This window comes from Papio anubis, chromosome 11 (assembly GCF_008728515.1).
Source record: "Papio anubis isolate 15944 chromosome 11, Panubis1.0, whole genome shotgun sequence".
Lineage (NCBI taxonomy): Eukaryota > Metazoa > Chordata > Mammalia > Primates > Cercopithecidae > Papio > Papio anubis.
In genome coordinates, this window is record NC_044986.1 from 114,138,743 (window position 1) to 114,164,974 (window position 26,232).

The following is a 26,232-nucleotide window of genomic DNA, read 5'->3' on the forward strand; positions in this document are numbered from 1 at the left end:
ATGGTATGAAGAGAATATAGGCCAGCTCTCAAATATACCTTTAGGTGTATATAGATCAATTCTGTAAACTTTTTTTACATTTTAACATTTCTGAGATCAAGTTGCTTCTTAGAGTTCATGGAATCCTGTGATAATTGACAGCATTTATTTCTGCTTTAGGGATAAATAAAATAATGGTGCCTCTTAGAATTAATAGAATGTTACATTTTGTTGTATATGGTAGCTGCCACAGTTATCTTAGACAAGTCCAATACCTGACTCCCACATTCATCTACACAGTCGTTTAACAAATATTTATTATTTACCTGCTACACATCAGGCACTTCTGTGTGCAGAACATAGCAGCAGTTAGCCAGAGTCCCTCCTCTCGTGCAAGCTTTCATTCTGGTGTTGGGAGGCATATGAGAAATACACCAAGTCACGTTGGGGGAATGGCTACTGAAGGGGTGGCCTGCCCCTCCACACCTGTGGGCGTTTCTCGTTAGGTGGAACGAGAGACTTGAGAAAAGAAATGAGACACAGAGACAAAGTATAGAGAAAGAAAAGTGGGCCCAGGGGACCAGCGCTCAGCATGCAGAGGATCCACGCTGGCACTGGTCTCAGTTCCCTTAGTATTTATTGATAATTATCTTTACCATCTTAGGGACGTAGCAGGATAAGAGGATCATCGTAGGGAGGTCAGCAGTAAGACATATGAATAAAGATCTCTGTGACATGAATAAGTTTAAGGAAAAGTGCTGTGCCTTGATATGCATATGTAAACATCTCCATAAACCTTTTTAGTGCATAAAGAGCGGCATTGCACTAGCAAGTCCCACCTTTCGCCCTGAGGTGGTTTTCTCCTCTCTCAGTAAACAGAACATGCAATCGGGTTTTACACCCGAGATGTTCCATTGCCCAGGGACGAGCAGGAGACAGATGCTTTTCTCGATCTGAACTGCGAAGAGGCCTTCTTTCCTCTTGTACTAGTCCTCCTCAGCACAGACCCTTCACGGGTGTCAGGCTGGGGGATGATCAGGTCTTTCTCTTCCCACAAGGCCATATTTCAGACTATCACATGGGGAGAAACCTTGGACAATACCTAGCTTACCTAGGCAGAGGTCCCTGGGACCTTTGGCAGTGTCCCTGGGTACTTGAGATTAAGAGAATGGTGATGACTTTTAACCAGTAAACTGCCTTCAGGCACTTCTTGAACAAAGCACACCCTGCACAGCCCAAAATCCTTTAAACCTTGAGTCACCACAGCACATGTCTCTTGCAAGAACAAGGTTGGGAGTGGGGTCACAGATTAACAGCATCTCAAATACAGAACAAGATGGAGTCTCTTATGTCTACTTCTTTCTATATAGACACAGTAACAGTCTGATCTTTCTTTTCCCCACAGCTACCAAGGAGGATAAAGCAGGGTAAGAGGATAGAAAGAGACAGGGTGATGAGGTGCCAGGAGAGGGAGGCTGCCTCTTAGGTAGGATGATCAGGGAAGACTCTGCAATAAGTTGCATCTGAGATGTCCTCCCCACTAGCACAACCTCAAATATAGGATGCCTAAATATCCCTGCATTTGTTGGGCAACTTCTCATGTACACCGAGATCAAAATTGTGCAGTATACTTGTGCAGCATACAAGTGATATACTTGAGCAGTATACTACTTTTTGCTGCAGCGATACCACCTATATACCAATTAGAATTGTGGAGTGTGGCCGGGTGCGGTGGCTCACACTTGTAATCCCAGCACTTTGGGATGCCAAGGTGGGCGAATCACAAGGTCAGGAGTTCAAGACCAGCATAGTGAAACCCTGTCTCTACTAAAAATACAAAAATTAGCCAGACGTGGTTGCGGGCACCTGTAATCCCAGCTGCTCAGGAGGCTGAGGCAGGAGAATCACTTGAATCCAGGAGGTGGAAGTTGTAGTGAGCCAAGATCGCACCATTGCACTCCAGCCTGGGCGACAGAACGAGACTCCGTCTCAAAGAAAAAAATAAGAAGAAGAATCGTGGAGTGTGGGGCTGGCAAAGACTTCACGGCATGACTCATGTATTGAGAGTTAACTTTGACAGGATCACAGCATTGCTGAATCTTCCTCAGACACTGCCATCATCAGGCCTTGCCTCCAGCCCAGGCTCCAGCCAGGCCTCCTGGTGCTTTCAGGAGAGCCACACCCCTCCTCTCCTTTGACCAGGGTTGGACTCTGGCACATCCCCATTCCTTTACTCTCCATTCTCTATCTGTGGGGAAAATGAGAGCTTTTTCAAAAATCAGGCCCTAAATGTGGTGTTGCCCTGAGATGTTTGCTAAGACTGCTGTCCTCAGAGCACCGGGAAATGCTAATTCACCACTGTTAAACCAGGATTCACAAATCCCAGCATTTTTGCTTTTCTAGGGACTATTTAGTTCTCTGAACTAGACTTTTCTATTTCAGTTACCATGTTTTAGATCTCCTTCATTCTCTTTCTCTTTAAAAACTCTTAGCTTCCTCCTCCATTCCCCCATCACCAGCTTTTCTTGGCATACAGTTTCTAAAGGTAATTAGGCTGTAAAGTTGGAAGGCATGCACACATGCACATATCTTGTCTGTTGAATTGTGGAGGGGAGTACATGGCAGCTTCAGCTAGATATACCTTGGTCTCTATTCCTGCACAGCTGCTAGATAATGCTATTCCATTGGCACACTAGGGCCATGATTTTTGTTAACTAAAAGAGAGTTTAGGAATATCTCTTTTTGAAGGTCAGATTGCACAACAGTAAATAATCAGTTTTTTTCTTCCTCCCTTTCATGAAGTACATGAATATTCATTATCACCTTTGTCAACTCTACACCCCATCTGGCCCTTATAGAACATGTAGGCATTGAAAATAATCAAAGCCTACTTAAAAAAAGCTTGTGGGCTTTGGAAAATAAGTATACCCCAGCAGTCTGAAATTCTAAATTGTATAAATCAAAATAAGATTATGTATTTTTTAGAAGGAATATTTTTGGTTGAAAGTAGGTAGATTATAAACCGGGTGGCTTATGTAATTTTATGTAAATGAATTTGAAGTTCTTGTTTCTTAAAATGTAACATTTAATTTTTAATTTTTAAGGATATATTGTTATTAAATTTTAAAAATATTAGCAGACATGAAATGAGAACTCAGAGTACCTGGTTATTAAGTAAATTTTCAATGCTTCTAAACTTTATTTGGAATTTTGGAAAATGTTCAGTTTTTGGAACATTATTTGAAGAAACATCGTTGGTATGTTGTGGTCTGAAAAAGAAAGTATATTTTGTTCTGATTTTTATTCCTTTATTTGGCTTTTGGGTGTTGGCCCTTCTGGTGCAACGGTTTTTCTACAAATGTGAAATGTGTTGCCTTATAGGAATCTTTGGTTTTAAAGTGAAAGACCTCTTTGTGCATCAAATTTGTACTCAGAAATAACTTTCTGTTGTGGTCATTAGGGGGAAAAAAAATTGCACCAATGAAGTGAGTAGTTGCAGAGAAGAAAAAGATAATGCTTTTAGCCATTTCTTTCTTTCTAGATTTAAATATTTATGAATTAGAATAATGAATTTAAATTAAAACAAGTTTTAATGTAATATAAATGTTATAAAATGCTTTAAAAAGCTTTTTTGACCAGGCGCGGTGGCTCAAGCCTGTAATCCCAGCACTTCAGGAGGCCGAGGCAGGTGGATCACGAGGTCAGGAGATTGAGACCATCCTGGCTAACACAGGGAAACCCCGTCTCTACTAAAAACACACACAAAAAAACTAGCCGGGCGAGGTGGCGGGCGCCTATAGTCCTAGCTACTTGGGAGGCTGAGGCAGGAGAATGGCGTGAACCCAGGAGGCAGAGGTTGCAGTGAGCTGAGATCGCGCCACTGCACTCCAGCCTGGGCGACAGAGCAAGACTCCGTCTCAAAAAAAAAAAAAAAAAAAACAACTTTTTTATTATTTCAAACAAATGTGTAACATAGTATAGTTTAATACTGGCAGACAAGCCTTTTTTGCAATTAATGTTTACATAAGGAGTTATGATTTGTCATTATATTTTTACTAGAATAATGGATAGTTATATGTAATAGTAACTTGGGATTATGTTTTTTAATTTTAGCTACAGTCATGGAGTAGCAGCAAAATATAAGCTAAATCACCTTCATTGCTATTATGTTCAGGAAATTTAGTTTGAGTGACTTCAATATTTTTGTCATCTAACTTGCTATAAAGTAGTGTGTCTCTGTTAACAGTATCTTAGCAGCTCTGCAGTAAAGGCAGTAGGCAAAGGTGGCCATCAGTAAATTTGTCTCTTTGTTTCCCTGTATTTATTACTGTCTCTTTTATGTTCTTTTTAAGTACATAATACTTGAGAACTTTGCCTTTTGTAAAATTTGTCTGAGTTCATAAAATGTGTTTTTGTTCATCTTTTATTTATAATTGTTTCCCGTTAGAAGATCTTTTAACCTTCTTTGATCACATTATGAACTTTTCTTTACAATGTTTTGTACTATTTTATTATTGTGATTAGTGCCATCATCATTAGGCTTATTATTAGTGGATTATGAAGGAAATTTCAAATTTTATCGTCAGGAACCTAAAAGGGGGAGAAGTGGCCAACTGTTTTATTTCTGAGTGTTTAGATAAAAATATCTTAGAGTTGCAACATCCAGTTTCATGATGATTAAGAAATTATCTGTCTACTTTTTTTTTAATTGAGTCGGAGTCTTGCTCTTTTGCCGAGGCTGGAGTGCGGTGGCACAACCTTGGCTCACTGCAACCTCCGCCTCCCGGGTTCAAGCAATTCTCCTGCCTCAACCTCCCGGGTGGCTGGGACTATAGTTTTAGTAGAGATGGAGTTTCACCATGTTGGCCAGGCTGGTCTCGAACTCCTGACCTCAGGTCATCCACCCACCTCGGCCTCCCAAAGTGTCAGGATTATAGGCATGAGCCACTGTGCCCCACCTATCTACATTTTTTACTGGGCTGCCTTGCTTGACTATTTTGTAAAACAGTAATATACCAATCCCTCTATTTGCATAATTCATAACTGTTTAGGACCAGTTAGTATAGCCACTGAAAGGAAAGCCAGCCAACTGATTAAGAGGATTGTAATGCCAGAGTCTATAATTTACATTAAGAAATTCAGTCTGCCATGTCTCTTCATCCAAGGCATCTTATTTTGTACTTGGAACAGAAAATGATTTAAAATTTAGCTGTCACTCTCAAAGCCTAATTGATGTTTATATATATATATATATATATATTTTTTTTTTTTTTTTTTTTTGAGACAAGAGTATCACTCAGTTGCCCAGGCTGGAGTGCAGTGGTGCAATCTGGGCTCACTGCAATCTCCGCCTCCCAGGCTCAAGTGATTCTCCTGCTTTAGCCTCCCAAGTAGCTGGGATTACAGGCATGCACCACCACACCTGGCTAATTTTTGTATTTTTAGTAGAGGCGGGGGTTTCACCATGTTGGCCAGGCTGGTCTCGAACTCCTGACCTCAGGTCATCCACCCACCTCGGCCTCCCAAAGTGCTGGGCCCCAGGAGGTACTTTTTTAAAAGGCTGTCTTTAGAGCATAAGAACAAAGAAGGGTAGTCCCAGTGCTTGCAAAGAGATATGGGAAACAGACAAAACAAACCTGTTCTCAGTCCCTTTTATAATATCAAAAGGAAAGATTATTATCCAAAAGGATAAAATTAAATAATATCAAAAGGGATTATCTTATTACACATTGTCTGTCTGTATCAGAATATCTCATGTACCCCATAAATATGTACACCCCACAAACCCACAAAAAAAAAAAAAAAGATTATCTGACCAGGCACAGTTGACTTGTGCCTGTAAAACACTTTGGGAAGCCAAGGCAGCTGGATCATTTGAGCTCAGGAGTTTGAGATCAGCCTGGGCAACATGGGGAAACCCAGTCTCTACTAAAAATACAAAAATTAGTTGGGTGTGGTGGCGTGCACCTGTAATCCCAACTATTCAGGAGGATTGCTTGAACCCAGGAGGTCGAGGCTGCAGTGAGCCCAGATGGCACCACTGCACTCCAGCCTGGGTAACACAGCGAGACTCTGCCCCTCCCCCTCCCCCCAAAAAAGAAAAAAGTTGTAATAAATAAAAGAGAGAGATTATCTACTTTAAGTGAGTCCCAGTTAGGCATAAACAAATTGTATCCTTTAGGACTGAAATCACACATAATTATGAAGCAGTTGTCATTAACTTAGAAAAATCTTACCGAATGGAATGAAAGATTCACAGTGGGCCAATATTTCCTTTTTCAAAAGCAAGCAAAATATACATGCGGAAAACTAGATAGTCCGATAAGCTTGATGTCAACTTTTAGCATAATTCTAGATTGAGTTTTAAAACAGATGGTTTTAGTTGTTAGGAAAATGAAAATTAAAACCAAACAAAATAGCAGTGTATGCTCATTAGAATGGCTAAAATTAAAAACTGACCATATCAATTTTTTGCCTGGGATATGAAAGAACTGGAACTCTCATACACTTCTATCATGATATGAAATGGGGCTGAGCGCGGTGGCTCACGCCCGTAATCCCAACACTTTGGGAGGCTGAGGCAGGTGGATCACCTGAGGTCAGGAGTTCAAGACTAACCTGGCCAACATGGTGAAACCCCATCTCTACTAAAAATACAAAAATTAGCTGGGCCTGGTGGCACGCACCTGTAATCCCGGCTACTTGGGAGGCTGAGACAGGAGAATCGCTTGAATCCAGGAGGCAGAGGTTGCATTGAGCCAAGATCGTGCCACGTTGCACTCCAGCCTGAGCAACAAGAATGAAAAAAACCTCCGTCTTAAAAAAAAAGGGTATAACGTATAACCACTTTGGCAGTTTCTTAAAAAGTAAAACACACCAGATATTTCTAGCTATTTCATTCCTAGCATTTTTCAGTTAAGAGATGAAGACAAACATCCACCCAGAGATTTGTACATGAATGCAGAATTGCATGTGTAATAACCCAAAAGTAGAAACAGCCAAAATGTTCCTAACAGGTGAATGAATATGTGGCATATTCATACAAGGAAATACAATTCTGCAATAAAAAGGAGCAACGTATTGATGCATACAACATATATGTCTCTCGAAATCTTTATGGCAAGCAAAATAAGCTGGACAATGAAAGAGTGCATGTTGTGACTGGGCGCTGTGGCTCACACCAGTAATCCCAACATTTTGGGAGGCCGAGGCAGCCAGATCACCTGAGGTCGGGAGTTCGAGACCAGCCTGACCAACATGGAGAAACCCCATCTCTACTAAAAATACAAAATTAGCCAGGTGTGGTGGTGGTGCATGCCTGTAATCCCAGCTACTCAAGAGACCGAGGCAGGAGAATCGCTTGATCCTGGGAGGCAGAGGTTGCAGTAGGCCAAGATTGCGCCATTGCACTCCAACCTGGGCGACAAGAGTGAAACTCCATCTCGGGGAAAAAAAAAAAAAAAAAAAGACTGCATGTTGTATAATCTGATAGATATAAACGTTTAGAAAATACAGACTAGCCAGGCATGGTGGCACTCACCTATAGTCCCAGCTACTCAAGAGGCTAAGGCAGGAGGATCACTTGAGACTAGAACTTCGAGGCCAGCCTAGACAACATAGTGAGATATGTCTCTTTAAAATGAAAAGAAAAAGAAAATGCAGGCCGGGCACGGTGGCTCACACCTATAATCCCAGCACTTTGGAAGGCCGAGGCGGGAGGATTGAAACCAGCCTGGGCAACAAAACGAGACTCACTCTCCCCACCCCCTAGCCTCCCACTCTGCCTCTACTAAAAATTTTTAAAAATGAATTAGCCAGGCATGCCGGGCACAGTGGCTGGTGTCTGTAATCCCAGCACTTTGGGAGGCTGAGGCGCGTGGATCACAAGGTCAGGAGTTCCAGACCAGCCTAACCAACGTAGTGAAACCCTGTCTCTACTAAAAATACAAAACTTTTGTGCCTGCCTACAAAACAGGTGGTGGGCACCTGTAATCCCAGCTACTCGGGAGGCTAATGCAGGAGAATCACTTGAGCCTGGGAGGCAGAGGTTGCAATGAGCCGAAATTGTGCCACTGCACTCCAGCCTGGGCAACACAGCAAGACTCTTGTCTCAAAAAAAAAAAAAAAAGCCAGGCATGGTGGTGTGTGCCTGTAATCATAGCTACTTGGGAGGCTGAGGTGGGAGGATCACTTGAGCCCAGGAGTTCTGATGCTGCAATGAGCTATGGTCATACTACTGCACTCTAGTCTGCAAGACCTCATTTCTTAAAATAAAATGCAGACTAATCAGTAGTGACAGAGAGCAGATTGGTGGTTGCCTGGGGATGGTTTCCTTGCTTACGAAGTTTGAAGGTGACGGATGTGCTCATTGTCTTGATTGTGGGGAGGTTTTCTGAAGTGAGCACGTACAGCAGAACTCATCAAATTACGTTTTAAATATGTGCAACTGATTGTATGTCAGGTATACCCCAATAAAGTTGCTTTAAAAAAAAAAGTTTTGAAGCCAGGGCAACATAGTGAGACCCAGGTCCTCCAAAAAATGAAAATTAGCCAGGCATGGTGGTGCACACCTGTAGTCCCAGCTACTTGAGAGGCCAAGGTGGAGGATTGCTTGAGCACAGGAGGTGGTGGCTGCAGTGAGCCATGATTGCACCACGGCACTCCAGCCCAGATGACAAAGCAAGACCCTGTCTCAAAAAAAAATAAAAAATGTTTTGAACTTTTTAAAAAGGAGATGATAATTGTAAGGAGTCAATACTAGATCACCAAGAGCAGATTCTCAAGCTGAGGTCACTGGGGGCATGGGTAGGGTTTACCGGGCTGGTAGTTAAGTGGACTACCTCAATATTTTTTTCATTTTTATATGTGAGATATTTATCTGCTGTCTTAAATATGAAGTGTAGTTGGGCTTGTAGATAGTCTCTCACCTGCACTTAGTTGCACCTTAGTGTATCTGTCCTAGTGTGTTTGGCATTCTGGGTGTTCCTTTTTTTTTTTTGAGTCGGAGTTTTCGCTCTATCTCCCAGGCTGCATTGCAGTGGCGCAATCCCGGCTCACTGCAACCTCCGCCTCCTGGGTTCAAGCGATTCTCCTGCCTCAGCCTCCTGAGTAGCTGGGATTATAAGCGCTTGCCACCATGCCCGGCTAATTTTTGTATTTTTAGTAGAGATGGGGTTTTGCCATACTGGCCAGGCTTGTCTCTAGGTGTTACATTTTAAGAAAAACATTGACTGACTAGAGTGCATCCTAAGAGAGAATACCAAGAGAAGACGTTGGAGATAATAGAATCAGACTGTCAAATCAGACTCCAGTGAATCAGAGCTCTTGTGCAGTGTTCAGCTTTAATGATAATTTCAAGGCTGCCAGTATTCTGAAGACACAGGTTAAGCTGAGAGAAGCCTGGGACATGGGCACAGCTCCCCAAATCCTTCCATTCCACATCATGTGTGCCTTTGGTTTGGAGTCGTGAGGTATGCAGGTAATCAGACAGGAGAGGAGGAATTTAGGTTATGAAACATCTCCATCTTATGCTTAGATGCTGACATAGCTTACTTAACATTTTCCGGGGAGCCATGGCCCGTAAGTTGATAGATCCTGTCTTGGTTTGTTTAATAAGAGCAATCTTAAACCAGGAACATCCTGCTGAAAACAAACACATTTCTAGATAAGGACTCAGTTTCCTCCATAACAGAGAACTCATCTCACTAGGTTAGTGGCTTCACTCTCCCCTCATCACAGGTGTCTTCAGACGTATGAACGGCGAGTATTGCTGAAGATGGACTAGATCTGTTCTGTGTAAACACCTTTCCGACAGTGACCCAGACACTCCGAGGTTAATGGTTGAAAGGTTGTCCCCGGTTGCTAGATGCGTGCTTCTCCATAGGATGCAGAAAGCAGACCATCTGTTGTTTTATGGAGGTTGGACTTGGCTTTTCTCTTATCCAGCCCTAATAGGTTTTGACTGTATTAGAGTAATACTGGTATCTGTTTTTTCTTTTTTTCTTTTTTTTTTTTTTTTTTTGAGACAGAGTCTCACTCTGTCACTAGGCTGGAGTGCAGTGGTAGCTCACCTCCAAGCAGTTCTCCCGCCTCAACCTCCCGGGTAACTGGGACTGTAAGCACGTGCCACCATGCCAGGCTAATTTTTGTATTTTTGTTAGAGACAGGGTTTCACCATGTTGGCCAGGATGGTCTCATTCTCTTGACCTCATGATCCACCCGTCCAGGCCTCCCAATGTGGTGGGATTACAGGCGTGAGCCCCCACGCCCAGCCTCTACTTGCCATTTTATTTGAAGTCTGTTTTTTCTTTCTCTCAATGTTCTCAAACTATTTGTGACTCCTTTGTTATTTTCTCCCAGTTTAAGATCCTTAATGTACCCATGTCCTCTCAACTTGCTGCAAATCATTGGAACCAGCAACAGGCAGAACAAGAAGAGAGGATGAGAATGAAAAAGCTCACACTAGATATCAATGAACGGCAAGAACAAGAGGATTATCAAGGTATAAAATATAAAAATTCTTGTTGCCTTTTGAATATCAAAATTGTTATTTTGTCTCACCTTTTCGTGTCATTTTTGTCCATATTTATGCTGAGAAATTCATTTTGTATCCCACTGTGTTAATTTTTTTCACTTATTTGTAAAATAACAATAGTGTAATTTTTACCATATTTTGCTCTAATTAAATTAGATTATAAACTGCTAGCTATGTTTGCAAGCAAGATGATAATCAATTTTTAATTGCTTCACATTGCCACCCAGTTGTGTGCAGATTCATTTAACAAATAGTATGTGTTGCTTAATGACAGGGATACATGCTAAAAAATGTGGCATTAGGCAATTTCATCATTGTGCTAACATCATAGAGTATACTTGACAGACCTAGATGGTGTAGCCTACTACACACCGAGGCTGTATGGTGTAGCCATTATGAACTGTTGGGACCACCATTGTATAGGTGTCTGTCATTGACTGGAACATGGTCACACAGCACACGACTGTATTTATCTCCTTTTGTCTATTGGGTGTCCTGGTCTTGAGGAACCTGTATTCCTTCAGATTTGAGGAAATACTCAAATTAGGATTCTCGTTTTATGCATACACACCCAACAATTTTTGGTTAATTGGAACCTTACATATCGAGTCCATGGAGACTTCATAAGATAGCATTTTGGTGTTCCTGTGGTATGCAGATTTTACAGCTGTAACAGTTGTTTATACAGCACTGTGCTGAACAAACCGCTGTTTGTGCAGGAGAGTGTGTGTAAATCAGTATTTGTGGTTTCTAATCTTTTAATCTCACTTGTAGAATGTTCTCTCCCAGTTGATACCCAACAGTGCTTTTGTTTGTTTTAAGAGCCTTCCTTTGTCACCCAGGCTGGATGGAGTGCAGTGGCGCAATCACTGCAGCCTCAAACTCCTGGGCTCGAGTGGTCCTCCTGCCTCTGCCTCAGCCCCCCACGTAGCTAAGATTACAGACATGTGCCACCATACCTGGCTAATTTTTAACTTTTTGTAGAGAGGGGATCTCGCTATGTTGCCCAAGCTCATTTTGAACTCCTGGGCTCGAGCAGTCCTCGCACCTCTGCATCCCAAAGTGGTAGGGTTACAGACGTGAGCCGCCACACCCGGCTCCAACATTCTTAATGATAATAGCTAACACTGAGTGCTTACTCTTTGGCCAGACACCGTTTTAGGTACTTTTTCAAAGTGTATAATCCTCATAACAATTCTTTGAGATAAGTGTTGTTGTTATCTTCATTTTACATTGAGGGAAATTGAACCTAAAGTCCCACAGCTAGAAAGTGACAGAGCTGGGATATTAACCAGTAGTCTCGCTCTACACACAATGCTCTTAGCTATTGCAATGCACTGCCTCTTAGGCTTTTTTACTGCTTCATAAGATAGCTGTGTGGTGGCCAAATTCACAGTAAAGGGAACATTGGGTATTAAAAGAGTCTCATCTCCTGATAATGCTCTTTCAAAACTTCTTCATCATTTTAGTCTGTATAATGGCTATTTTTCTTTAGTTAGCTCCCTGACAGGACTAATAAACTTAATCTCCCCAACATTTCATTCACTCTGTAGGAGGAGTACATTTCCTTTTTTTTTTTTTGAGACGGAGTCTCACCCAGGCTGGAGTGCAGGGGCGCGATCTTGGCTCACTGCAAGCTCTGCCTCCCGGGTTCACGCCATTCTCCTGCCTCAGCCTCCGAGTAGCTGGGACCACAGGCACCTGCCACCACACCCGGCTAATTTTTTGTATTTTTAGTAGAGACGGGGTTTCACCGTGTTAGCCAAGATGGTCTCAATCTCCTGACCTCGTGATCCGCCCGCCTCGGCCTCCCAAAGTGCTGGGATTACAGGCTTGAGCCACCGCGCCCAGCCGAGGAGGAGTACATTTCTAAGAGTTAACAGCATTTTCTTTTTTGCTCCTAATTACAGAAATGTTGCAGTCTCTTGCACAACGCCCAGCTCCAGCAAACACCAATCGTGAGAGGCGGCCTCGCTACCAACATCCGAAGGGAGCACCTAATGCAGATCTAATCTTTAAGACTGGTGGGAGGTAAAGCAGTCATTACTCTTCCTTAGCTGTTTGTTTTTCATGATGTCCCTAAGAATAAATTAGAGAATTCTGGATTATATTTTGGCTAAGGCCTGATTATTAGCAAAAGAGAAAAGTCTTTGAAGTGTAGATATTTGAGGGAAAAACCTGATCTATACTATAGTTATGGCTGTTCTGTTTTTCTGTTTTGTTTTGTTTTGTTGTTTTTAATTATTTTTTGAGACAAGGTCTTGCTCTGTTGCCCAGGCTGAAGTACAGTGACACAATTTCAACTCACTACAGCCTCACCCTCCTGGGCTCAAGTGATCCTCCCACCTCAGCCTCCCAAGTAGCTGGGACTATAGGCATGCACCATCACAACTGGCTAATTTTTATGTCTCTCGTGCAGACAGATTCTCGCCATGTTGTGCAGGCTGGTCTTGACCTCCTAAGCTCGAGCCATCTGCCCATGTGGCTGTTCTTACAAAGACAGTGGTTTCAGCTGGATCTTGGCTTTTGCCCTGTCTGAGTGGACTTCTTTTTTCTTCTTTTGCTTTAATAGGAAGGAGTTGTTATAGATGAGCAAGAGAGAGACATCATAGGCTTTGCGTTAGAATTTCTCAGGCCAGGGTTAATTAATATCGATGTTTCCAAAAACTAAAAATCTATTTTCTGGACTTTTAACCATGCAGGTAGTTTGTTCCTAAGCTCTTATTTATTTATTTATTGAGACAGAGTCTTGCTCTGTCGCCCAGGCTGGAGTGCAGTGGTGTGATCTGGGCTCACTGCAACCTCCGCCTCCTGGGTTCAAGCGATTCTCCAGCCTCAACCTCCTGAGTAGCTGGGACAACAGGGCACGCCACTGCGTCTGGCTAATTTTTGTATTTTTAGTAGAGACAGGGTTTCACCATGTTGGCCAGGCTAGTCTCGAACTCCTGACCTCAGGTGATCGCCTGCCTCGGCCTCCCAAAGTGCTGGAGTTATAGGCGTCAGCCACCACGCCCAGCCTGTTTTTTTAAATTATAAAATTTCCTGATGGAATTCTTACCAGTTCCACTTAAATTGTTTAATGTGAGATAATTTAAAACTCTATAAAGAATTTGAAAGTGAAGACGTTCCGTAATAAGACCTCTTTTATGTTTTTTAAGAGTAATTTAAAGCTTCTATGGGACATGATCTAAAGACCCATATCATCAACTAACTTTGTTCTTTTCTTTCTTTGTTTTTTGTTTTGTTTTTGTTTTTGTTTTTGTTTTTGTTTTTTTGAGACCGAGTCTCACTCTGTCAGTGAGGCTGGAGTGCAGTGGTGAGATCCTGGCTCACTGCAACCTCCACCTCCCAGGTTCAAGTGATTCTCCTGCCTCAGCCTACCAAGTAGTTTGGGATTCCTGCCTCAGCCTACCAAGTAGTTGGGATTACAGGCGCCTGCCACCACGCCCAGATAATTTTTGAATTTTTAGTAGGGATGAGGTTTCACCATGTTGGCCAGGCTGGTCTCGAACTCCTGACCTGAGGTGCTCCACCCACCTCAGTTAATATTGTCTTGTGGTTAAGTTAAAGTGACAGTGGCTTCTGCTGCCCTTACTGATCTCACTTAGGGGATTAGTGTAAACACCGAGGCTCTACAACAGCCCAAGATGGCACTTTGTTGTTGGGAGCAGGGGAGCAGGTGTAGACGGAGAGTGTGCTGGGGATGGCAGAATTAGATCATGATTCAGGAGGGTAGCATGGGGGAAAATGTAGTCATCAAAGCCTGTGTCTGTTACTCACTGAACATCACTGAACATATTCGTGTGTTCTGGTGGCATTTTTCTTTGAACTATTTGCTCAGATAACTGTAACCAAATTGTAATGTAGAAAATTGGCTTGTCAAGACAGTTTGGAGATCTGTTCTTTAGCATCTGTTAAGTATACTTTTTTTTTTTTTTAAATCCAAGTTGGAAATGACGTGTAAACCCGTCTAACTAGGCATAATAAGATATTAGGTTATTTTTAATTATCCAAATTTTATTAAAGTCCTTTAATTAAGCCTGTTTTATTACTGCTAAAATGTAGAAATTAGCTAGGTTAACAGGCAATGAAAAATGTTCATTTCCTGCTTTTGCATTTTCTTAGAGTAGCTTTAAATATATGCCACAGTGTTCTTGATAACATAAATTCCCTCCTGTCTCATCATCAGAGACCAAAACTATTAGAATATTTGTATTTCGGTTGGTAAAAAGTAATGCGGTTTTTGCCAATAAAAGTAATGGCAAACACTGCCATTATTTTTGCACCAACATAATATCTTGATGTTTTCCATCATCTTTTACCTGTTCATATTGCAACCTAACATCTCTGAATAGCACAATTCATGTATTGCAAGTGTAGTGTCTTAGTAATTTGTGTAGACTCACTACGGAGTTGGATGACATGAAGGGCATCCAGTAGGATTTGCCTCCCTCCCTCAGTGTACCCTCATCCAGGACTGCACTGTGGTAGATGGAGTACAAGACAGGGTCTTTACCTGCAAGGTTATGGTCTGGTAGGGAAGCCAAGTACAAGTACTTGAAAGATAATTCCACCCTCTTCATTTGTCTGTTTCAAAAACCTTGGGTGAGAGTGTGTTAAGGACCAGGCAGGAGATACGTAAGCATATGTGTGCTGTCATCGACATGCTTGTGAACAGAGGTAAGCCTTTATTACCTGGCTACCAGTGTTAGTCACTTTGCAGAGTTCCTTCACTTTCTATTTTCCCTTCCTCCCTCCAGTTCGTCTTGGAAGAATTGGCTACACTTGCCCCTTCTTCCTTGCTCCCACTTGGGTGGCTTACCGCTGCCAGTTCACAGCTGGCAGTGGGAGGAACTGCCCACCCCAGTGGCCATGCTAGAAAAGAAAGGTTCATTATTGACTCCTGTCACCTTCCAGTCCCTAGGCAGCTTCTGCCTTCACTGGCATCCCCACCTGCCATCTCTTGGCCTCATCTCAGCAGCACTTTGCGTTGTGGGCCCTCCTTGTTCTCCCAACAGACCCTTCCTTGGCGTCTGTGAATCTGCTGGCTTCTGAGTTTTCCCTTCCCCTGACCACTGCGGCTCCTGCTTCTGACGCCGCCTCCTTTCTGCGCTTGCCCTGCCCAGAGATGTCTGTGTTCCTTGGGCTGGGCCTGGACCCTCTTCTTCTTCTGCACTCTCTAAGGAGGTGTCATCCCTCCCAGTGGCCTGGCTGCTGTCCAGGTCTCCAGCCCAGATCTCACGTTTTCATTTCTGACTTTCCACCCGCCTATGACTCAGAGATGGAAGACTCCGTGCCCCTGCCCCAGGCCCCTCTCCCCCAGGGTCTCCAGTGCAGGGAGAGGAGGTGTTGTCTGCCCCCTTGTCCACAAAAGAAGAGGAAGTCGTGTTATTGACAGCTCCTCCTCCCTCAATCCCCAGATCTAGTTCATTAGCAAATCCTCTGCATTCTGCTCTCAAATTCTGCCCTCACTCTTGCCTGTTCTATTCTCTGCCCGTAGCCAAGACCCTGGGTCAAGCCACCATCGCCTCTTGCCTCGGTTGCTGTTGCTGCCTCAGCCTCCTTATCAGCCTCTCCGTCTCTTCTCAACCCTTCAACCTTTTCCTACTCGTTCTCTCCCTACAGACCCAGTGTTCTTTCTAAAATACAAATTTGGTGTCTGTGTGTGCCCTTCTGCTTAAAATCCTCCAATGGCTCCTTGTGGCTTGTAGAATAAAAGTCTAAACTCCTCAACTTGGTCCCCAAGGCCCCATGATGCAGGTGAACATACATTACTGGCTTCATCTCCTGCTGTTGTTTCCCCTGCTCCAGCCTTGCCGACCTTTAGTTCTGTGTTCTTTCTGCCTCCTGTTTGCGGAACAGCCTCCAGCTGTTCCCCTGGAGAACTCCTGTTTCTTCAGGTCCTGCCTTGGTGTTCTCAAGTCTGACATAGGTCACTGTGGATCTGCTGCCACGACTTATGGTATTTCTGCAGACCTCGTCCTCCTTAAGTGCCGCTTAGCTTATCTCTATTCCCCATGAGATTACAGGCCATGAGGGCAGGGAGTAAGTCTCATGTTGTTTCCATTCTGTCTCCTTCGTAGCTCTTGGTGCCTGGCACCTAGTAGATGCTCAATAAATATTTGGTGAATGGACAAAGGAACTTTTCGCAGTCTGTGTTTAGTCATTTAATAAACATTCTCACTCCAGTTCTGCTCCCTAGCTCTTCCCGTTGTTTTTTTTTTTTTTAAGAATCTCAGCTCTTGAGCTAGCCGCTGAACTTGTTTTAAAATCTCTTCTTCAGATAGCACCTTAAGAAAGAAAACTCGTCCATCCCTCTTAAGAATGGCACTCTGTAAAGTATGATGAATGGAATTTTTATAGTCAGTGCTCCTAAAGTACAGGGGCAGTAAACACGGTAGATGAACAGGCAAACATGGAAACATGAGATTTTACCCTTTAGAGGACCAGATGTTCTTTGCTGTTTTTAAAATTTACTCGTCTTTTTTTCTTTTCTTTTTTTTTTTTTTTTTTTTTTGAGACAGAGTCTTGCTCTGTCGCCCAGGCTGGAGTGCAGTGGCGCGATCTTGGCTCACTGCAAGCTCCGCCTCCCGGGTTCACACCATTCTCCTGCCTCAGCCTCCCGAGTAGCTGGGACCGCAGTGCCTGCTGCCATGCCCGGCTAATTTTTTGTATTTTCAGTAGGGATTGGGTTTCACCGTGTTAGCCAGGATGGTATCGATCTCCTGACCTCGTGATCTGCCCGCCTCGGCCTCCCAAAGTGCTGGGATTACAGGCATAAGCCACCGCACCCGGCCTAAAAGTTACATTTTAAGGCTGGGTGTGATGGCTCATACCTGTAATCCCAGCACTTTGGGAGGCTCAGGCAGGTGGATCACCTGAGGTCAGGAGTTCAAGACTAGCCTGACAAACATGGTGAAACCTCATTTCTACTAAAAATAGAATAATTAGCTGGTCGTGATGGCAGTTGCCTATAATCCCAGCTAGTCGGGAGTCTGAGGCAGGAGAATCACTCGAACCTGGGAAGCGAGGTTGCAGTGAGCCAAGATTACACCATTGCTTTCCAGCCTGGGCAACAAGAGCGAAACTCCATTTTAAAAAAAAAAAAATCAGTTATTAATATTAGTAGTGTTATATGGCAGATAAAGGGAAATTTATTTGGAAACTGGTTATAAAGTAGTTTAGGTCCAGGCACAGTGGCTCACGCCTGTAATCTCAGCACTTTGGGAGGTCGGGGTGGAAGGATCACTTGAGCCCAGGAGGCAGAGACTGCCAGATCACACCACTGCACTCCAGCTTGGGTGACAGAGCCAGACCCTGTCTCAAAAACAAAAGTAGTTGAAGTGTTTTTGTTTTTGTGTTTGTTTTTTGAGACAGCATCTTGCTCTGTTACCCAGGCTGGAGTGCAATGGTACAATCTCAGCTCAGTGCAGCCTCCACCTCCTGGGTTCAAGTAATTCTCCTGTTAACCTACCTAGTGGCTGGGATTACAGGCATGTGGTCCACCACTCTTGGTGAATTTTTGTATTTTTAATAGAGATGATGTTTCACCATGTTGGCCAGGATGGTCTTGAACTTCTGACCTCAGGTGATCTGCGCACCTGGACCTCCCAAAATGCTGGGATTACAGGCATCAGCCACCGCACCCACCATAAAGTTTTTTTTTTCCTGTAGCTTTCGATAGACTCCCAGATTTTAATTTGTATTTGCATATTTTCTAACCAGGAGATCCTTGAAATAAGGATATAAATTAAAGTTTCAGCCCTTTAACAAATAAGAGGCATTTGCTTACAATGAGTTGAAACAGCAGCAGTAACATTTTTGGCAAGTATTAATACTTAATATGGTTTACATGCTACGAATTCATATGGGTTATTTCAGTGCTTCTGAAACTTTAAAGTACATATTAACTCTCTAGACTCTTACTGAAAAGCAAATTCTGATTAGTTTCTTTTTATTATTATTACTTTTTATTATTATTATGGAATGCTTCACAAATTTGCATGTCATTCTTTTTGTTTTGTTTTTTGAGACAGAGTCTCGTTCTGTCGCCCAGGCTGGATTGCAGTGCCGGGATCTCGGCTCACTGCAGCCTCTGCCTCCTGAGTTCAAGCAATTCTTGTGCCTCAGCCTCCCAAGTAGCTGAGATTACAGGCGTGTGCCACCACGCCCAGCTAATTTTTTTTTTTTTTTTTTTTTGAGACAGAGTCTTGCTCTGTCAGAGTGCAGTGGCATGATCTCGGCTCACTGCAACCTCCGCCTCCCAGGTTCAAGCAATTCTCTGCCTCAGCCTCCTGAGTAGCTGGGATTACAGGCGCCTGCCACCACGCCCGGCTAATTTTTGTATTTTAAGTAGAGACGGGGGTCTCACCGTCTTGACCAGGCTGGTTTTGAACTCCTGAGCTCATGATCCACCTGCCTCAGCCTCCCAAAGTGCTGGGATTACAGGCGTGAGCCACCACACCTGGCCAAATTTTTGTATTTTTAGCAGAGAGGAGGTCTCACCATTTGACCAGGCTGGTCTCAAACTCCTGACCTCAAGTGATCTACCTACATCAGCCTCCCGAAGTGCTGGGATTACAGGCCTGAGCCACTGCACCCCGCCTGTGTGTCGTCCTTGTGCAGGGCCCCGCTAATCTTCTCTGTGGTGCTACAGTTTTTAATATATGTGCTGCTGAAGTGAGCACAAGCTCTGGTTACTTTTAAACAAGCTCTCCAGTGATGTCAAAGCTGCTGGTGTGTGGCCTACACTTAGTGGCATGGGAGTATACTATCTGACTTTTAAACCCATCTTTTTTAAAATGATTTTTTTGTCTGTTTTATTTTGTTTTTGAGACAGGGTCTTCTTGCTCTGTCACCCAGGCTGGAGTACAGTGGCGTGATCACAGCTCACTGTAGCCTTGACCTCCTGGGCTCAAGCAGTGCTGCCTCAGCCTCTCAGTATCTGGGACTACAGGCACACACCACCACAAATGACTAATTCTTTTTTATTTTTAGTGGAGTCAAGGTCTCACTGTGTTGCCCAGGCTGGTCTTGAACTCTTGTAAACCTATCTTAAGTAGAGTCTGCATTTTTTCATCAAAATTTTTTTTTATATCTTTATGTAAGGTTAAATTAGTGATAGTTTTGTTATAAAATAGAGTCCCTTGTAGAATTGCATTTAATCCAAAGTGTATATTGTATTAATAAACACTTTTTGAGCCGATAGATTTTTGAGTCACTCAGATGATTGTTTGCCTGTAAACCAGTCGAATGACACCTTATGCTATAACTATACCTTACTTAGCAAGGATTTTGCACATTTTTTTCCTGTCATTTACTGCATTTATTTAAAGTATTCTAGGTTAGATAGCTGCCTTTTCTTGACTTCAGGAGAGATGCTTGAATCTTCTCTTTCATTCTCTCAGGGAATACTTGTGTTTTTTCCATCAGTTCATTTCTGGAAAAGTTACGGATCTTATCCAGCTGAGGATATACTTTTCCACATTTGCCTCTTAACGCTTTGAAAGTTTCTTGCTAAGATAGCTTGCTCTGTGAAAAACAAACTGTTCATCTGCTTGGGCTGCCGTAACAAAGTATTACAGCCCTAGTGGCTTAAACGACAGAAGTCTGTTGTCTCATAGCTCTGGAGGCTGCCAGCAGGAAACCTGAGGTCAGGGAGTCAGCGGGCTGGTTCCTTCTGAGACCTGGAGGAAGGCTGCTCCAGGCCTGCCTTCTGGCTGCTGGGGGTGCCGGCAGTCTTTGGCTTCCATACCTTGTCATACGGCACCCTGGTCTCTGCCTTCGTCTACACGTGGCCTTTTCCCCCTGTGTGTGTCTGTGTGCAAATTTCCCCTTTTTATAGAGATGCAGTCATAGGGGATTAGGGCTCCACCCCGCTCCAGTATGGCCTTATCTTAAGTAATTACATCTACAGCAACCTTGTTTCCAGATACGGTCACATTCTGAGGTCCTGCAGTTCAGTGTCAACATGTGAATTTTGGGGATGCACAACTGAACCATAACACAAACCGTGAATTCTTAGCATCTTAGGAATTAGTTGTAGAAGAGAACAGGAGCCACCCCTCCAGTCATTGCTCCAATGGCTCTGGTTAAGTCGTAGTTCAGTAGAGAGCATGAATGCTCTCAAAAAAGCACTACAGTTGTCCTCGGTATCCACAGGGAGTTTCTTCTTGGACTCCCTCAGACACCAAAATGCACAGACACTCAAGTCCCTGGTAAAAAATGATGTAGCATTTATGTATAAGGTATGCACATCCTCCCGTGTACTTTAAATCATCTCTAGATTACTTGTAATACCTAATAAAGTGTAGATGCTATGGAGATAGTTGATATACTTTATTGTTTTTAATATTTTTTTTTTATTGTTGTACGGTTATTTTTTATTGTTTGGGTTTTTTTCCCCCTATATTTTTGATCCATGGATGTGGAACCCGCAGATGCCAGGGCCAGCTGTAACTTGGGGAAGTTACTTGGTGGTGGTGGGTAGTGTTGCAGACACAGTCCTGCTGGAGTTTGCCCTGCGGCAGTAAGCTCTCTGATGTGACCCTGTTTGTTCCTTTAGGAGACGTTGATCCAGCAGCACATGTCATTTCATTAGGTCCTGTATCTGATGTTGTGGATAGTGGAGTCCTCCAGCAATTGAATGAGAGCAGTGGACACATCTCAGCAGGTCGGTCTAGAGAGTTGCGAATCTAAACCTGGGACAGGCTGGGGCCAGGAGGCAGAAACACCAGCCTCTGCCAACACCGGAACAAGCCGACGCTTCCAGACAAGGCGGAAAAGGCCTTTTGTAATGGAAATCTCGCGAGGGTTAATCTTCTCTTGAGAATGGCAGTCAAGAAATGAGATGGTTCACTTGACTACTGAGCAGTTACACCAGGGAGAGCGTGAAGGAGATGATTGAGCCAGAGAAGAAACGGGTTGTGATGGTAATGGTGTGGGGGAAATGAACTTGAGCTTTAAACTTGATTTGGGTTTCAGTGTCTCTGAATTGAACATCCCATGTTGGAAGAAGATACATTTGGGGGCTCCAGGACTACAGTAGAAAAGTATAGAGCAAGCAGGAAAATCTTCTAGTAAAACTTACATGCAGGACAACAAAATGATGAAAGATATCCAAATACCAGATAATCCACCAGGAAGGCTTGTGTTTAGGGATTTGTTTCAAGAGGAACAAGGGATGAGGGAGAAAAATCCGTTTTATTCATCAGAGTCAGTGATATAAAATTGCCTATTAGGGTAAAAGAAAAATGTGAAGACTATTTTAGTATACAGAGAGCATTAATTCAGATGGCTTAGAAAAGTGATACCAGCCCAAGAACAGGGATCTAGTTGAGCCCATTGTAAGTATCATTGAAAACAAAACATGCCAGTCAGCATGTCACAGAAAACGAACGAAGGACAACAAGAAGTGGATGAGAATATTTTGTTGACCTTCATGGGTTTACAGCCTCTGTCTCTAAACAAAGTATGGAAACAAGTAGAGCTTTTATTTTGCTTTTGTTTTTGTTCTGTTTCGTTTTGTTCTCCCCCACTCAATAGAAATGAGGGTTCTTAGTCTGTTTCTGACAATCTGTTAATTTCTTAGGATAGTTGTCTTTCGTTTGCTTTCCAGTAGGCATAGTACATTTAGTTGAAGAGCACATCTGTATGCTACAACTTGATTACATCTTTTTTTCTAGCTATTTTGCATTTTTTCTTTTACCATGTTTCAGTTTCTGCATGTAGATTTAAATAAGAAACAAAACTTGTAAAGTTGTAACATTTCACACGGAAATGCTGCCCAATCTTCACCAGCTTCAGAAATCTGACCTTTGCCGATGCTGCAATAAAGTGTTGTAATTTAGATTTGGTGTGGTGGTGTTTTATTTGGTTTGGGTTTTGGAAACCTATTGAACGGGTAAATTGGTATCTCCCAGCGTCATCTTTGTGCTTTAAAAATACATTCTCAGACGATTAGTGTTGTGTTCACCTTAAGGATTCCATCTGTGCATGACTTTTCTTAGGTGCCGGAGTTAATGTATTTGGGGCCAATGAAAAAAAAAGTAGCCTACGCAGACCAATGAATGCACATTTTTAGAATAGGCCGAATACTGGTGGAGATGGGAAATGGTACTGCATGGTTCAGCCTGGGGCAGCGTTTGTGATTTGTGTGGGCAGAGCCTCTGCAAAGCAGGTAACTCACAAAGGAACAGCAAGAAACACTCTTGGTCATCTCTTGCCAGGTATTAATTTTAAGACTGATTACACACTCCAAACGGAGTTACTGTAATCACCATTGCTAAAATTTCAAAAATTGAGCTGAGAGTTATTATCATTTGGAAAAAAACAAGGATTTATTAAAGAAAAAACTTTCCAAATTTCACTTACAAGAAGCTTATCATCCAACCCTTACCACCATCTTCATCATTGACCTGTGTACTGTTACTCACTGTCCTTTTGTTGGGTTTACAAGTTTGTCATTTTTATATTATTTCTAGGTGTTAGATTATTTATTACAGGGAGCCAGGATAATTCTAAATTCACCCTTTAAACTTCATATCATACACAAGGCAGACAATATGAAAATCAGGTGCGTGGTGATGATTTACCTTTATTCACCTTTCATCTAGAAAGAATATAGTCGCTAGCAGGTGTAATATGTTTGGGAACCGGAAAGTGGGCCAAATTAGATTCTTCACAACATTGCGTCTTCAGTTCAAAAGGACAAGCCCCCTTAATTTTGCAAATTTTTATGTTTCTCATAACTGTCAGTCTTTTGTCCTTCCTTTTTCCCCCTTGTGATCTTCAGAGGTAAGCAGGTGTTAACACATCTGACTGTCAGACTTCTTCCTTTGAGCCTTTGATTCTTTTGGGGGTACTGATAAGCTGGAAAGGCATCCTGGCAGCCTCAGGATCTGTCTCAAGGTCAGTCCCCTTACTTCCCTGTGGGAGCCTCACAGGCCGTTAGACACTCTGCGTTTACAGACAGCTACTGCAGACCTGAGCTGTGCAAAACAAAGCAGCCCGACGGAGGGTGCAGAAAGTGCACAGTGGCTAGGAGAGCCAAGCAAAGGATCATGATGAGAAAACTTAAACCCAAACAGAAGCCAGGCAGAAAAACACAAAAGAGCAAAAACCCGAGAAGCTCAGTCCAATCTTAACCCTAGAGCAGCACATAGAAGATTTGGATTGGAAGAGGCCCTCATAGTCAAGGAATCATGCTGAGAGGTGTGGTAGTGCCATTCAGTACAGTAGAATCAGTCATGGATGGTTTCAGGGTTTTTATAATGAGCAGAAATATTAATAACTTCATTATAGGAAGGAAATACAGTTGACCGTTGAACATTGTGGTGGTCAGGTGTGCTGACCCCCATGCAGTCAAAAATTCACGAAGAGCTTTTTTTTTTGGTATCTGAGTCCGGGCCTGTCGCCTAGACTGGGAGTGCAGTGGCCGGATCTCAGCTCACTGCAAGCCCGCTCCCGGTTTACGCTTATTCTCCTGCCTCAGCCTCCGGTGCAGCTGGGACTACAGGCCAGCCACCTCAGCCTCGCTAGTTTTTGTATTTTTAGTAGAGACGGGTTTCACCTGTTAGCCACAGGATGGTCTCGATTCTCCTGACTGGATCCGCCTGCCTCGCCTCCTGCTACAGGATTACAGGCTTGAGCCACCGCTGCCTCCCACTTAAGAGCTTTTTGAGATGGAGTCTCACTTTGTCTTCCAGGCTGGAGTGCAGTGGTGCACTGGCCACCAACCCTGCCTCCCCGGGTTCAAGCAATTCTCCAGCCTCAGCCTCCCAAGTAGCTGGGATAACAGGTGCCTGCCACCTCCCCCGGCTCATTTTTGTATTTTTAGTAGAGATGGGGTTTCACCATGTTGGCCAGGCTGGTCTCAAACTCCTGACCTCAGGTGATCCACCTGCCTCGGCCTCTCAAAAGTGCTGGGCTCACAGGCATGAGCCACCGCGCCCGGCCTGCATATATCTTTTGATTCCCCAGACTTTACCAATACAGCCTGGTGTTGACTGGAAGCCTTAGCAATATAGTAAGTAGTCAGTTAACATATTTTGTATGTTGTATGTATTATGTATTTTATTCTTACAATAAAGTAAGCTAGGGATAACGTTATTAAGAAAATCATGGGCCAGGCACGGTGGCTTATGCTAACGATCCCAGCATTTTGGAGGCGGAGGTGGGACGATCACTTGAGCCATGGAGCTTGTGGCTGCAACGAACAGAGATTGTGCCACTGCACTCCAGCCTGGGCAACTGAGTGAGACCCTGTCTCTAAATAAATAAATTAAATAAATAAATAAGAAAACCATAAGGAAGAGAAAATATGTTTACTATTCAGTGGAAGTGGATCGTCATAAAAGTCTTCGTCCTCGTCGTCTTCGCATTGAGTAGGTGAAGAGGAGGAGTTGGTCTTGCTGTCTCACGGGTGGCAGAGGTAGAAGAAAATCCATGTGTAAGTGGACCCCTGCAGTTCAAACCTGTGTTACTCGAGAGTCAGCTGTAGTCCCAGAGTGGTGAGGCCTACAGTAGAGAGGTGAGACCACAGACTTCCTACCTCCAACCATATCGTGTAGTATCTTCATGATACTCAGAGTGAAAAACTCAAGATATTCTTTGGAAAAGGCAGAGATGCAATGTCTTAGGTGCCCTCCTAAAATTGTTTTCATCTGGCCGGGCGTGGTGGCTCACGCTTGTGATCCCAGCACTTTGGGAGGCCGAGGCAGGCGGATCACAAGGTCAGGAGATCAAGACCATCCTGACTAACACGGTGAAACCTTCTAAAATTGTTTTCAAGTTTTTATATATTCAGAGGTAAACTTTCAGCTGTTGGGAGCCCAATGTGTCTTGTAGATTTTTTTGTTTTTGTTTTTTTTGAGACAGAGTCTCACTCTGTTGCCCAGGCTGCAGTGCAGTGGCACGATCTCTTCTCACTGCAACCTTGGGACTTGAGGTCCCAACCTCAAGTGATTCTCCCGCCTCAGCCTCCCAGGTAGCTAGGATTATAGGTGTGCACCACCACGCCAGGCTAATTTTTGTATTCTTAGTAGAGATGGACTTTCTCCATGTTGGCCAGGCTGATCTAAGCTCATGTGCTCCGCCCACCTTGGCCTCCCAAAGTGCTGGGATTACAGGCACGAGCCACTGTGCCTAGCACTCAATGTGTTTCTTAGCTGCAAATGGAAGGTATCCAATTGGCAATTTCCTTTTTGTTTGTTTGTTTATTTGTTTGTTTGTTTTAAGACCGAGTCTCACTGTGTCTCCAGGCTGGAGTGCAGTGACTGATCTCTGGTCACTGCAGCCTCCGCCTCCCAGGTTCAAGCAATTCTTCTGCCTCGCCCTCCCCAAGTAGCTGGGATTACACATGCCCACCACCACACCTGGCTAGTTTTTGTATTTTTGGTAGAACTGGGGTTTCACCAGGTTGGCCAGGCTGGTCTCGAGCTCCTGACCTCAAGTGATCCACCCGCCTTGGTGTCCCAAAGTGCTGGGATTACAGGCGTGAGCCACCACACCCAGCCGGCAAACTTGTTTTGAATAAAAATAAGAGGTGAAATCAATTTAAATTTTTAAGACTTAGTATGTTATGAGTAAAAGCATGTTTTTGGCATTCTGGGTTTTTTTTTTTTTCCTTTTGGTAACCCACATGCATGCATTCTTAATTTAAATGAGTGTTTTGACCACACATGGTGGCTCACGCCTGTAAGAGGCAGGGGGATCACAAG

The 26,232-nt window shown here is 43.4% G+C and overlaps 1 protein-coding gene and 1 non-coding gene across 4 annotated transcripts in view; one reads left to right on the forward strand and one right to left on the reverse strand.

The window, feature by feature from the left end:
• UPF2 (UPF2 regulator of nonsense mediated mRNA decay) overlaps nt 1-22,361 on the forward strand; it is a 129,833-nt gene extending 107,472 nt beyond the window's left edge. For all 3 annotated transcript variants that reach the window (XM_021943037.1, XM_021943036.2, XM_009213971.2), the window contains exons 20-22: nt 10,339-10,480; nt 12,424-12,544; nt 21,078-22,361. In XM_021943037.1, coding sequence (XP_021798729.1) covers nt 10,339-10,480; nt 12,424-12,544; nt 21,078-21,087 — 273 coding nt within the window. In that variant the 3' untranslated portion in view covers nt 21,088-22,361. The remainder of the gene's footprint in view (nt 1-10,338; nt 10,481-12,423; nt 12,545-21,077) is intronic.
• LOC116269575 lies at nt 19,093-19,200 on the reverse strand. Its single transcript, XR_004177197.1, has one exon. It is a non-coding gene; the product is annotated as a U6 spliceosomal RNA (small nuclear RNA).
• Nucleotides 22,362-26,232: the final 3,871 nt, after the last annotated feature.